Raw genomic sequence first — 13,934 nt, 5'->3', positions numbered from 1 at the left:
TTAGAGCTATCAAGGGAACTTTTCATGCAAAGATGGGCACAAAAAGGACAGAAATGGTATGGACCTAACAGAAGCAGAAGATATTAAGAAGAGGTGACAAGAATACATAGAAGATGTATTATATGTATTATATTTATTATATAATATATAATTATATTATATATATTATTATATAATATATTACATATATTATTATATGTAATACATATAAAAAAGATCTTCATGACCCAGATAATCACGATGATATGATCACTCACCTAGAGTCAGACATCCTGGAATGCAAAGTCAAGTGGACCTTAGGAAGCATCACTACGAACAAAGCTAGTGGAGGTGATGGAATTCCAGTTGAGCTATTTCAAATTTCAAATCCTAAAAGATGATGTTATGAAAGTGCTGCACTCAACATGCCAGCAAATTTGGAAAACTCAGCAGTGGCCACAGGACTGGAAAAGGTCAGTTGTCATTCCAATCCCAAAGAAAGGCAATCCCAAAGAACGCTCAAACTACCGCACAAGTGCACTCATTTCACATGCTAGTAAAGTGATGCTCAAAATTCTCCAAGCCAGGCTTCAGCAATATGTGAACCATGAACTTCCAGATGTTCAAGCTTGTTTTAGAAAAGGCAGAGGAACCAGAGATCAAATTGCCAACACCCGTTGGATAATTGAAAAGGCAAGAGAGTTTCAGAAAAACATCTATTTCTGCTTTATTGACTATGCCAAAGCCTTTGACTGTGTGGATCACAACAAACTGGAAAATTCTTAAAGAGATGGGAATACCAGACCAGCTGACCCTCCTCTTGAGAAATCTATATGCAAGTCAGGAAGCAACAGTTAGAAGTGGACATGGAACAACAGACTGCTTCCAAATAGGAAAAGGAGTATGTCAAGGTTGTATATTGTCACCCTGCTTATTTAACTTATATGCAGAGTACATCATTAGAAACACTGGGCTGGATGTAGCACAAGCTGATATCAAGATTGCTGGGAGAAATATCAATAACCTCAGATATGCAGATGACACCACCCTTATGGCAGAAAGTGAGGAAGAACTAAAGAGCCTCTTGAAAGTGAAAGAGAGTGAAAATGTTGGCTTAAAACTCAACATTCAGAAAAATAAGATCATGGCATATGGTCCCAACACTTCATGGCAAAATAGATGGGGAAACAGTGAGAGACTTTACTTTGGGGGGGCTCCAAAATGACTGTGGATGGTGACTGCAGCCAAGAAATTAAAAGACACTTGCTTCTTGGAAGAAAAGTTGTGACCAACCTAGACAGCATAGTAAAAAGCAGAGACATTACTTTACCAACAAAGGCCTGTCTAATCAAAGCTGGACCTACTCTTCTAGGTCCAAGTAAAAGTTCTCTTCACTCCCCAAGGGAAAACCCAAGTGAAAGAGGGGGTTAGGAGTGATTGTAGAAATGTCAGACCACTTTGCCTAGAGAAAATGAGGAAAATGGGAGGGGAAAGGAGACTGACTCACAAAAGATCCATTTAAAAGGCTCTTTTTTCCCAGCTAACTTTGTCCTTTGTCTGCTCCTACCATGGTTGCATGGTACAGAGCTTTCAGGGAGGTGGATTGCTCTCTGCTCTCTGTCCTTAGATAGCTGTCTGTCCACATTGTTTCTATTTTTTTGGCATTTCTACAGTGGCTGCATTGCAAGGCTTTTTTTCCATCTCTCCTCTAGTGGCATTATTCTCCCCAAAACTCTTCTCCAGCCCCTTGCTATTGGTAGTTGTGAAACATGAGATACATTGAATATGAATTTCTGTTTGCCTTCAAAGCACAAGGTTTAATGAGAAAAACAAAAACAAAAGGGTGGTTGTGCTATTTTGAATGAAGCTTCCATAACTGCGGAATTAGTAAGGTGTTCTCCAGCGAACTAAACAGAATATGTATTCATCTGCATGGGGAGTGTCTGAGGCTCTCAAATCCACGGATAGTTGCTCTATGCCCAGATAGTGTAAGCTGCTGTGTGGTGTGTTCAGGAAATCCCAACAATCCTGGGTCACCACAAGTGGCTCAGTCCAAGCAGGTGTTTTAGGTTGCATGATACCCACAGACTTGAGTTGAAGTTAAGACAAAATTTCCCAGACCTCAATACAGGAAAAAACAAAACAAAACAAAAAAAAACCCAGGAAGAGCAGTCTGTTCCCCAAATCAACCAAATGCACAGCTTGCTCCCTCCAGCAGTCCAAAAATGTATTACCAGACAAAAGAAAATCTAACTAGGAAGATGAATCTGTTTCTAGCAAAAACTTATTATTCACTCCAAAGTCAAAATTGTGAATGAATTCATTCATTCAACAAACCACTATTGACTTCTGGATTGCCCAGTGTTTTTCCTTGTCTACAAAACTGCTTGTCTCAATTTATATACCTAATAGGAGACTAACTATAACTTATACTGTCTGTCTGGGGAATGAAGATGATTCCCAATGATTGGAATGAAGATATCTGTAGAATGGTTATTTGAATCTTTCTCCAGAGAGAGACCAATACTTCAGAGACTGAGTTGATGGGAAGGTATAAACAGTCTTGGACAGATCTCCCAATAGAGGGAAAGAGAAAACCTACTAAATATTATATCCACTAATATCCTTTTTAAGAGCAGAATTAGGAAAAAGAAACTTCTCTCCCAGTCTCTTCTTGCTGTCATGAATTTCTATTCTCAGGAATTAATCAAATTAAGAATCCAAAGGAGATTTTGTAAGAATAGATTCTAGATTCAGAAGTATTTTATATTAGGTTACACTACAGTGTCTCTGATCTGTTTTACTTTGGGGATCAAAGTGTGGTGCAGTGTGTGAGTTTGGAGGTAGATGTGCCAAGGTACAGCTTGTTCTTTATTGCTATTGCCAGCCCAAGGCCTAGTTTATTACACTTAAAAAAATCAGATTTTTTTGGAACCAGAAATGTTTGTATTTAGTGGATTAAGAGCAAGTTGAAAAGAGAATTTTTGTGCTTTACAATCCCACATAATCCGTTTCCGTTTTCCAAACATGCACTTCCTATTTCCTTGACACCAGGATCACTGAAGGAAACGTGAACTAATTGCAGGCCTCTGATGGTGGCAATTAGGGCAATCTCTCATCTGTGTAATGCTTGGGTTTTACCTATCTCCACAGTTGAGACTCCACGTTGAAGCCCCAGGGATTGGGAGGTTTATCAGGTTGCTCCTGCAAGCTTCTCTTACCTCCCCAGGAAGGCCCTCCTCCAGGGATTCACACAAAGGCTAAAAGGAATTAAACTGGGGACAAAACTCCTGGAGCCCGTACCCTCCTTGTATTACTCAGCCTCATCTTCTCATCCTTGCACAAAAACTATTCTCCTACCTCAGCTTCCTGTTGAGTTACTCTGTACTTTTCAGTAGCCCTTTCCTCATCACCAAAGTGCCTCCAGAACCCCCAGCTTCTCGGAGAAGCCTTCTTCCAGGCCCTGGGACACTGTGATCATGGGGCTTCGCTCCCTTCACCCAGGCTGCCTCTCTCTGATTGTTGGCTTGTTGAATGCTCACCTCATCTTCTAAATCTGAGCTTAGGTAGTGAGATTTGAAGTCTGAGTTCCTCAGCTGACCTGCATTCTTTTTTCCTGAGCTTTCACGCCACCATTTGATCCTTTTGGTGGCTGAGCTCATACTGGGTAATCGCGTATGTAGATGTTCATCTTCCTTTGTGACTGTGCCCTGAGAGCATGGGCACAGGATGCTTATTTCTATGCCCCTAGTGCTTGAGAGAGGTAAAATGCTCCCAAGAGAAGGAATTCTTCAATCACCGGATATCCATAATCACTGGATTATACAGACGTTAACAAGAGGCTTTCCATGAGAATTTAATAAATAATATAAGAAGATGCTCATTGTCTTTGCATGAAGGGAAAAAAATATACAAGATCATATATACCAGGATTCTAAATTCTATATTCATAAAGATGTATGTTTTTATAGTTGTTGTATATATACATATATAAATATACACACAGAGGGGGAAAAAAAGACTACAAGAAAGTATACCAAAATCTCACTTGGTTATTTTGATAAACACTATTTTTTATTACTATTTTTCTCCAGATACTCTATAATGAATGTATGTTACTGTTATAATTGAAGGAAAAAAATTACCATTTTTAAATTTTAAATTACCATTTTTAAAAATGAATGGCAAGTAGGACTATCTTAAGATGTGGGCACACCTCAGCCAGTTAGAATAAAATTTGGTGAAACAGAACATTGTTATGTGTCATATTCTAATCAGAGGAAAAATACACAGGAGCATACATTTTTAGTTACTGTTCATAGTGGCCCTTTTTTATAGTTTCATCAGTAGAACAGAAGGTATTTAAACCAATTTGCTTTTTATAAGATAGAAAGTAATGTATTTTTAAATTAAAGGCTATTGAGATCACAAAGATATGGGATTTAGTATAGAACTCTTCACTTAACAGGTCCCCTGGGAGTTTATCTTCCCTTTCCTCCCCCTATGGTCCCCCTTCCCCCACGCCCTGAATGATTTACAAGAAAGTTTAGATTACGCAAGCATCTCTGTGCTCTGAATGATGTGGTGTAGCTTTAAAAGGCAGATCAGAGAAATGATTAAACTGTGAGACTAACCTTAACGGTTACAAAAGAAAAAGAACGAGGCAGCGTTTTTCTTCTTACCAGAAGTCTGTGGCATTAATCCATGTTTATACACCTTTTGTGGGAAGGTCCTTTCAAGATCCTCACAAGGTCATGAAACCTACCCCTTTTCTTGCTCCTCACTCTCAGAGAAGAACCAAATCAAGCAAAGGAGCTGGCCAGCCCAGTCTTCTGGGTGTGTTTTAGCTACAAAAACAGTTCAGGGGTCAGTCTTGGCTGAAATCAGCCAGGGCTGAAATCTTCGCTTCAGATCTGATTTCAAACTAAGACTGATGAACTGAGGCTCAGTTTCTCCATGTGAAAAATAAGGATATATGCATTTCAAAAAAATAACCACTTCATCAAACTGTTAAAGATTACAAGAGATAATATGGGTCAAGTGATTAATACAACATCTGGAGCATAAGTGCTCAGTATATGGCAAAATATGGCATCTACTCCAAGTTCTACCCCTACCCATCTCCCCCTGCCTTTTTTTTTTAACTGTTTTTTTCTTCTTCAGCTTCAGTGTCTTCCATCTGATTGTATGGATTTACTATCACAAATAGTCCTTTCCTTTTTCCTCTCTCTGGCTTACTGTTATTTCTGTACACTGATCTCAAGTTTGGGTCTTAAATTAGATCCCTGCACTCTGAGGCCTCACTGCTGGGCAGTGCCTCCTTTTGCTCCATTTCCCTTCTGTCTCAAGTGCCAAATTGGCTTTTGGGCTCAGTGTTCTACACTCCTGGTCCAGATTTAGCTTGCAGACCATTTTATAATGGAAACACTGCAAGTTTTATTTATATACATCTTGAGTTTAAGTTCTCCTTCTTAGAAGCTGTATGATTTCAGGTAAATTGCTTGCATCTTTGAGGTTGAGTATTCATTTTTCTCCTCTCTAGTGGAGGGACAATGCTACCTGCCCTGTACCCACTCCCTGGGGGAGGAGGGTCAATTAAAAGGATTAAACGTAAATAATCCACATGAAGCTCCTAGCAGAGGGCTACATACAGAAAAAAAAATGTTTTTCCTTCCTTCTTTCTTCGTAAGTCACCACTGTAAGTTTGGTTTTCTTCCCTCCAGGACCATCCTGTCTTGTTTGTATTAGTGAGACATGCTAAGGTGCAGACTGACGCATTAAAATGCTGCTTAATTCAGGGCAGTCCGCTAATTAGGAATTCATTACCATTTTATCAGGGCCCAGGCTGAATTTATTTACCTTGTCAGTTTAATCTTATGGGAGAGAGAAAGGAAGACCAAGGTAAGAGGAGGACTACATGGTCTGACCCACTCTGTACCCAGAGCTACTTTCATGAAGGGAGTGAAACAGGCTTTGCTTCATATTAAGTAATACAACTGACAAAACTCAATTATGTCAAGAGTGCTGTCACATTTATTAAAAATAAGAAATCAAGACATCCTTTTAATGTCTTTCAGCCTCTGGATACTTTTTTTCCCTGGGGAACAGAGAGATCCCTGAATAAAAAGATCTCACCAACTCCATAAACTTGGTGGTTATACAAAACCCATTTTTTTCCAAGTATGTCAGACACACCCTTCTAGTTATAGGAATTCCACATTTCCCTCTTTAAGCTTCAGAGCTAAAGATTGAGTTTGTTACTAACTTTACATACACCTTCCATAATCTTCTGCTAAGGAAAGGAGGAGCTTGGAATTTCCTCCACAAAATCTTTAAAATTTTCTGAGCATGTAACAGATTATAGGAGAATTGAAGGTTAGAATTAAAGTTAAGCCTCATGTGAACATAGTTTTGATGGGTATCTCAGAAATTCCTAGCACAAAGCTTTAAAGGGGAAGAGAGAAGAACTTTAAGATACAAAGTTTGCAGAGTCATCTCCCGTGAATTCTCCAGCATGTGCTTTCTCTGCCTCCTCCACATGCTTGTGACCTCCAGCCTCTCACCTTTGGTAGGTGCTCCCCACTCCACCTTAGAAGCGTGCCAGGTGGATGTGGAGGAGACGGGAAGTGAAGGGCCCCATCCCAGTCACCCACTTACAGAACTGGATGGCGTCAGGCAAAAGGGGAAGGCAACAGCAGAGGAGGAGCTGGTTAGACAGCATCACCAGATCAATGGATGTGAATCTGCGCAAACTCCAGGAGATAGTGGCGGACAGAGGAGCCTGGCATTCTGCAGTCCATGGGGTTGCAAAGACTTGGACACGAGTTAGTGACTGAACAACAACAACAAATAGGCCTTGACTGTCTTTTCTATAAAATTGTGAAGAATAAATACCCAGTTTATCAGGACTATTTTGGAGATTAAATTAAATCCTCAAATTCTCAGGATCTGTAATGCAGAATAATAGTAGCCTGAAATATCCTAATGGTGAAATGACAGGGAAATGCTATGTACTTCATATTAGTACCATCAAGTGTCTGAGGAACTCTACAATACTAGACATCCATTTAGTTCTCTTAAACTGTGCTGGGCAATGCTGAATAAGCAGGTACAAAAATAAAGCACTCCCTTGCTATCTCCTTATTCTTACCATGTACCCTAAGTTCCTGACTTGGAGTACAGAGTGAAGGAGCTGGTATCACAGCAAGGGAGGCAGGGCAGAGAGATCTTGCCCACACCAGATTAGATCAAGTCCTGCAGGGATTCTAGGTCAAAATCATTCCAGGGCTCTGGATGAATGGTGATTGTCAAAGTCTTTTAAGAAACCTTTTCCCTGTAGGTAATCCCTTATGAATAACAATTTTAAAAAGTCTATTTGCCAGCAGGGTGAGAGTGACGGAATTTAGGTGAAGAAAGCATTTTTCAGTTGTATTTAGAATGCATTAGAAGTAGTTAAACTCCTCTTTTCAGTGAATAGAAAGTCAGAAAGTATGGTTTTCCTGGGAAAATGTTAGGCATGTGAAAAATTTTCCCCTAGTAATGAAGAAAAGAAAATGCCCTGGAACATGACTATAGAGATAGAAAGCAAACACCAAGTAAAGGACTGATCATGGTGTCCTTAGCAAATAAATGAATGAATAAATAGAAAACCACATGAGAGAAGATAATAGACTTCAGTATTGTTTGTTTGTGAAAGAATGGATATAATTCCTTTTGGCCAATCACACAGGCAAATTAGAAAATTTGATAATCAAGCATTGCATTTGTTTTTATATTCATGGCATCAGTTCAATTAGGCAAATTTGGGAATGCCTGTTTTAAGAAACTGATCCAAAAATAACCTTGTGAAATAAAGTTAGAGATACATTATATGCCCTGAGGGCAGCAGGAAGTGGAAGGGAAAAATATGAATTAGAAAATGACCTATAATAGTCCCTTCATTGGTAAAGGTGATATAACTTCCATTACCAATCAGGACCTCGTTTGATGTCTAATTTCACTGGCTGTCTAACGGATCAAATTAAATTAAGTACAGATGAGAAAATACTTGGTTGGGTAAAAAAAAAAATACTATGCCGTTTTGCTTTCTCTCGACTGAAAACCAAGTGGCATGGACAAGGAACAAGAAGCTCAAATATTTTATTGGAAAAGGAGTTAAAGGGTTTTACCCCCAAACTGACCTGGCAGAAGATAGTTGGCAAAAAAAACACTGGATTTCCTGCTGCTTGGTGGTGGTGGTGGTGGTTTAGTCGCTAAGTCGCGTCCGACTCTTGCGACCCCTTGTTACATACCCAGAATAGGGAAGTGGTTTTGTTGTTGTTGTTTTCATTTATGCCACTAATAGTTGAGTGCTGATTATGTGCCAGGTTCAGGTCAGTGCTGTATGGGATGAACAATGCCTCCTCCCTGCTCTGGGCCTAAAGCTTTGGCATCATTCTCCTTTCACGGTTTGCAGAATTAGTGGAAGAGTTTGTTGGATAGTCCATTACTCTCTGTAGATATTTGAAGAGTCCCCAGCAGGAAACCCTCCCCCACCAAGGCTGCATCCAAAGCATCTCTAGTCCCCGGTGTATCCCACATGTAACTGGCAAATAACCATGAGGCAGAAGCTTTCCAGACCCTTTGGTTTGCCGTTGTGCTAAAATATGTCCTGAATAAATGAGAACTTGAAGATACAAGGCAGTTGTGAAGCAAGGGCACCAGAGGTTGTGAGAACTATAAAAGAGAAGCTCTGCACCACAGTCTAGAAGGCTGCTGGTCCCAGAGCAACAGATGGAGGCAGCCTTCTCCATGGATAAAAGTCTGACCAGGGCAAGTTACAATCCTTCTCTGGGCCCCAGTTTTTCTGCCAACAAATGAAGGCTGTGGAGAGAGATGCTTCTTATTCGGATGCTCTTTGTTTTTCTATGCAGCTCACTTGCTTCAGCTTTCAAACTTCTCTTCTACACAGTAGACACTATGGGAAGGAAGGTGATGATTTTTTCCTAAGAGATTCACACACACAGAAAAGGAATTTTACAAAGAAATCCTTCATCCTTCCTCACTTGCACTTCGTTCTCCCTTTCCCTTGCTTTTGCTCAGCTGGCACCCGCTTGCTCTCAATTTCTTTTTACAATCTCATCGTTCCTGGTGTGACAGCATGTCTCTGGGAGCAGGTGCCAGCTGGAACAGTCTTTTAAAAACATTTCTCTGCTGTATCAGTCTTCATCTTCAAGTGGGTCCTCTTTCCTCTAACTATACCTTCAAATCTTCCCCCTCCCCTACTTTGTGGATTTGGCCTCCCACCTAAATCTGGGTCCTTCTGTTCTAAATTTCACACACATTATTCGGGAAACACATTATTCTGCAAAACTGTTTCTATATCTTATTTGGATGTAAAATGCTAGTTGTAGAGAAGTTGTTCTCTCTTCTATTAATCATTTACTTCTCTTAGTAGATATCTCCCCACTGATATGTGGATTATTATGTATCTAGGCATAATGACAGCTGTTAGAGGAATAACATGTAATACATTTCGGAACTTATGTTTTAGACTGATGGGGAATATAGATACTACTTTAAAAAAATCAGATTTTAACAAGACCCTTACAGAGAAGGAATGTGACACATCTATGTCTTTTGCTACATTTAGCTCTACATGGGATACAGTAATACACCTTTTTTCTTCATATGAACTTTTCCTTCCATTAGGTCTTATCAGTAATATTTAAAATATAGAAATCCTTTTCATTAAAATATTCATTTCTTCCCTTAGAAAAAGAAATCAAAAATTTTTAGGCCTAGTTTTAAAAAGCAACATGCTCTCGGTAATTTATTTTGGTGGTTGTTTTTAGGGATGTGAAAAATATCACCACTGCAACTAGCAAGAACTATAAATGATACATTATTACAAGTGTTCTAAAAAATCAGAACAAAACTAATTTATTATAGTTCTGTCTTCATTATACACCACATGTTGGTGAGTTAAACACAACAAAATTATTGTCTTTTTTTTAAAAGTGTCTACTAAAGATAAAAAGAATAAGGTATCAATTAACATGTAGTCTGTTACATAAAAAATCTGATATACATATTTCTATTGCCTGTTAGCTTGTTCTAAGCCTTTTAACTATTACAAAAAGAAAAGTTGTTGTTCAAAAGCAAACATTCAATTCAGTTGATACAACATTACAGTACAGTCAACTAACATCATTCAACAAAGGTAACAAGTCTAGCCTTAGCTTCTTGAGTTAAAAGTCTATAGACCAGATTGCTACAAAAGTTTCAATGCTGCTTCACAACCGGTGTTAGCTTTTTGGAGGACATGGTACTGTCTGCTGATGGCTTCAGAAGAAGGGGTCATGCTACTGGTAAAAGCACAGGGGAACCCCAACCTGTCATTAGTCATTTTATTGAGCATTGTAGTTAGAACAGCATTATTAAGTTTAGCACAACAACTAAAACAAAATAATAATAATAATAATATAATAATAATAATCATAATAATGATAAGAATAAAAACCAAACACAAACCGGAAGCCTAGAGACGCTGCCAGTTGTGTCAAACCCTTGCGATACGCTATACTAAAAAAATCTGAAATATCCACCCGTCCTCTCCACTCTGCCACAAACTAGCAAAGTCAAAAATACAAAAGTCTTCAACTTGTTACTTTTGCAGAATAAAGCAAAAACGTCTTTGTGCTCCTTACTACCAGAAGCAAAATATCCACTGAGTTACCACATGTAATAGCTTCTGGATGTGTCAACTTGGGTTGGCTTGGAATCTGCAATAACATCTTTGTCTTTCTCGCTGTCACCTTCCCAGAGGTTAATGAGTGGTGGGTACAGCTCATTTAGTGGGATGGAAGAGGTTTTTTGCATATACTTTTTCAATGAATGATGGTAGTTTTTCCTCTTAAATCTTTTGGCAATATACACAGCAATGGACGCAAGGCTAATGACAGCAAACATGGACCCCATTACTGCAGCAAGGGCTGTACTGGTTTCTTGATCAGAAATGTCCAGCGCGAAGGCAGCATTTTTGGTTGTGACGTTGACACATGACTTTTGAGTCTGCTGATGAATATTGGACACTGTGAGACACACTTCATAATCTGTGGAAGGCTGCAGATGTGTTAGGTTGTATTCATGAACATCTACCGGGACCCTGGCAGTATATGTTATGTGGGGGTTGTCAATCTTCATGGTGGCAGATGACCATTTTAAGTTTGACGTCATGACATTGGAATTGACTTTCCAGGACACTAAAATGGAATGAGATTCTGTCTGCTTGACATATATTTTCAGCACCTGGGTACCATCCAGAAGGGTTCCATTAACCTTAATCATCACCACTCGAGTGTCTGCCCCTTCCACATTCTGGGCAACACAAGTGTATCTTCCTGAGTCTTCAATCTGTATTTTAGATATTTCCAATGTACCTTCACTGCTTAGCTTATATTTATCTGAAAGGGTTTCCACAGTTATCTTATCCCCGAGGGGAGTGACCCAGTATATTTCAGGTTCCGGCTCAGCCATGGCCCGACAGTCTAGGAAAACCGTTGTGCCGACGTCCATGTTTAAATGATTTGGAAATGTGTCATGAGATATCATTGGGAGGCACTGCTCACTGGAATCCTGGATTAACACTTCCTTTACCTGTTGCCCTCTGTATTCAGGCGGCATGGCGCAGAACATAGACAAGGGCTCCATGAAGCGGATGTTTGTCTTGTTGGAGTTAATCCAGTGGATGACACAGTCACACCTCAGGGGATTGCTGTGAATACTGATCTCACGCAGATTAGGAAGCGACTCGACAGTCTTTTGATAAACGGCATTCAGAGCATTGTTGTTCAACATCAAGCTCTCTAGGGCAGGAACACTTCGAAAAGCCAAGCGGTGGATGTAAGATAATTTGGGGTTATTGGTAGCTTCTAACTTTGTGAGTTCAGGCAAGTTATCCAGGGCATAGCGATCCACAGAAACAAGCTCCCCCATATTGTTGATCCCCAGTTCTTTTAACCGAAGCATATTTTTGAAGTCCCCTTCCTGGATTTTGTGGATGGGGTTTTTGTTGAGGTCTAAGAATTTCAAGTTAGGAACTTTTTGCAGGGCAAGTTGAGGGACTTTGACCAGTTTGTTATCATAAAACGACAGACTCTCGAGGCTATCCAAGCCCACCAAGGCGTTTCCAGGAATATCAGTGAGATACATTCCGGCCAAAACTAAGCTTCTCAAATTTGAGAGAGGTTTGAAGTTCATATCCAGAATTCCAATCACGGGGTTTTCCCCAATCATGAGAATTTCCAGGTTGGGTGTGGAATCAAACCAGCGGCTATCGATCACTTTCAATTTGTTGGAGTTCAGGTGGAGCCTTAAAAGATTTTTTAAGCCTGAAAAAGCATTAGCAGAAATAGTGCTAATCTGGTTATGGTTGATGTAGAGTTCTTGAAGGTTGCTGAGGTCTTGTAGACAATAATCATTCATTTCCGTAATCTGATTTTCCTCCAGATGTAGGGTGGTGAGCTGGGTCAGGTTTGCCAGCCCAACCTCCTTAATGTTTGTAAAGTTGTTTTGGGAGAAATCTAGCTCCGTCAGGTTGAAAAGCTGCTGTAGCTCATCCACAGTCTTGGCGATGTTATTGCTCTGTAAGAGAAGCACCTGAGTGTCACTGGAAAGGTTGCTGGGGATCCTTGTTAAGCGGAGATCATTGCAGTCAACAGTGGTGGCTTCTCTGTACGTTGACTGAGGGGTAAACCAGGGCCTAATTTCACACACACAAAGTTGTGGACACTCACTACTTTGTAGGGGAGACCCAGTTAATGAAGTCATGAGCAAGCTCAGCACCACCTGGTAAGCTGCTAAAACAAAGCTCATCCTAGCCATGCTGGCTTGCCAAGCAAGTTGAACTCCTGACAATTGTTAAGTTTTAACAAAACACGAGCACTATATAGTGGTATGAAAGACAGCAAGCAAAAAATGTAAACATTTAAGCAAAGTCTCTGTTGAAAGCTGTAGAATTCCAGAGTCTGAAGGGATGATTTCCTGGCGTTTCAGAAGGCAGGACGCAATCTGGAGTCTCTTTACCTGTGTCTCTCAATTCCAGGCATACGCACAGCTCTATGGCATAAGTTATTTCAGCCCAATCAGAGTCTGGAGATGTGCCTGAAAATCAGATTAGGACAAATGTTATGTTTACTCCACATACATTCCACATTATAGCTTTTCTTTGTCTACTAAAAAGACAATCACTTATAAATCTAATAGTGTTCAAAGTAATGAAATAAGCTTTTAATTTATAGAATACTTTTAATATATTATTACACTTACTAAACTAGTTTTAGTGTTCCTTCACTTTTACAATTAAGTTGGGACTTCTTGTATTATTGAGTGAAATCATTAAACAGGTACACACATATACACACACACTTAATAAAAACACTTGGAAAAGCCCACAAATGTCATTTCTTTCAAGATGAAGGTGACTTTAGAAACTACACATATTTATGGCTCAAAAAAAAAATTAAAAGATCATTCCTCATAAAAGCAAAGCATGAAAGTCAAAGTTTATTTTTAGTTATTTGTATTTTAATTGATTCTTCATTTGTCCTCATGAATTCTTTCTTTTCCAAATGGTAGACATATTCAGCCACAGCTGATCTAGCTCAATTATTCTTACACAAAAAATTAATTTAACAGAACTACAAAAGAAAAATATCAGTTTTTCTTGTATTCTCATAGACACAGCTGATTTTGACTGAATGAAATTGTATAAGGACTCTAGTCCATCACACTACTGGTCTTCATTAAAAATCCAAATACACTTATACATGTATATATATAATTTCACATGCATGATTTCATCCATCTCATAGGAAATGACACAGTCATTTAATAGCTATATAAGGGTATGTTATTAAACCTTATTTAACATGTTAAATAACAAGGGCATGTTATTTAACCCCTTAAAGCCTCAG

The 13,934-nt window shown here is 39.3% G+C and overlaps 1 protein-coding gene across 2 annotated transcripts in view; it reads right to left on the bottom strand.

Moving 5' to 3' along the window:
• Positions 1-5,989: 5,989 nt before the first annotated feature.
• The window catches only part of LRRN1 (leucine rich repeat neuronal 1), a 44,358-nt gene continuing 36,413 nt past the window's right edge, over positions 5,990-13,934 (bottom strand). For both annotated transcript variants that reach the window (XM_043443143.1, XM_043443144.1), the window contains exon 2: positions 5,990-13,122. In XM_043443143.1, coding sequence (XP_043299078.1) covers positions 10,693-12,843 — 2,151 coding nt within the window. In that variant the 5' untranslated portion in view covers positions 12,844-13,122 and the 3' untranslated portion in view covers positions 5,990-10,692. The remainder of the gene's footprint in view (positions 13,123-13,934) is intronic.

The sequence above is a fragment of the Cervus canadensis genome, chromosome 22 (assembly GCF_019320065.1).
Source record: "Cervus canadensis isolate Bull #8, Minnesota chromosome 22, ASM1932006v1, whole genome shotgun sequence".
Classification (NCBI taxonomy): Eukaryota; Metazoa; Chordata; class Mammalia; order Artiodactyla; family Cervidae; genus Cervus; species Cervus canadensis.
Note: the sequence above shows the minus strand (reverse complement) of the source record. Positions and strands in the feature narration are given on the sequence as shown.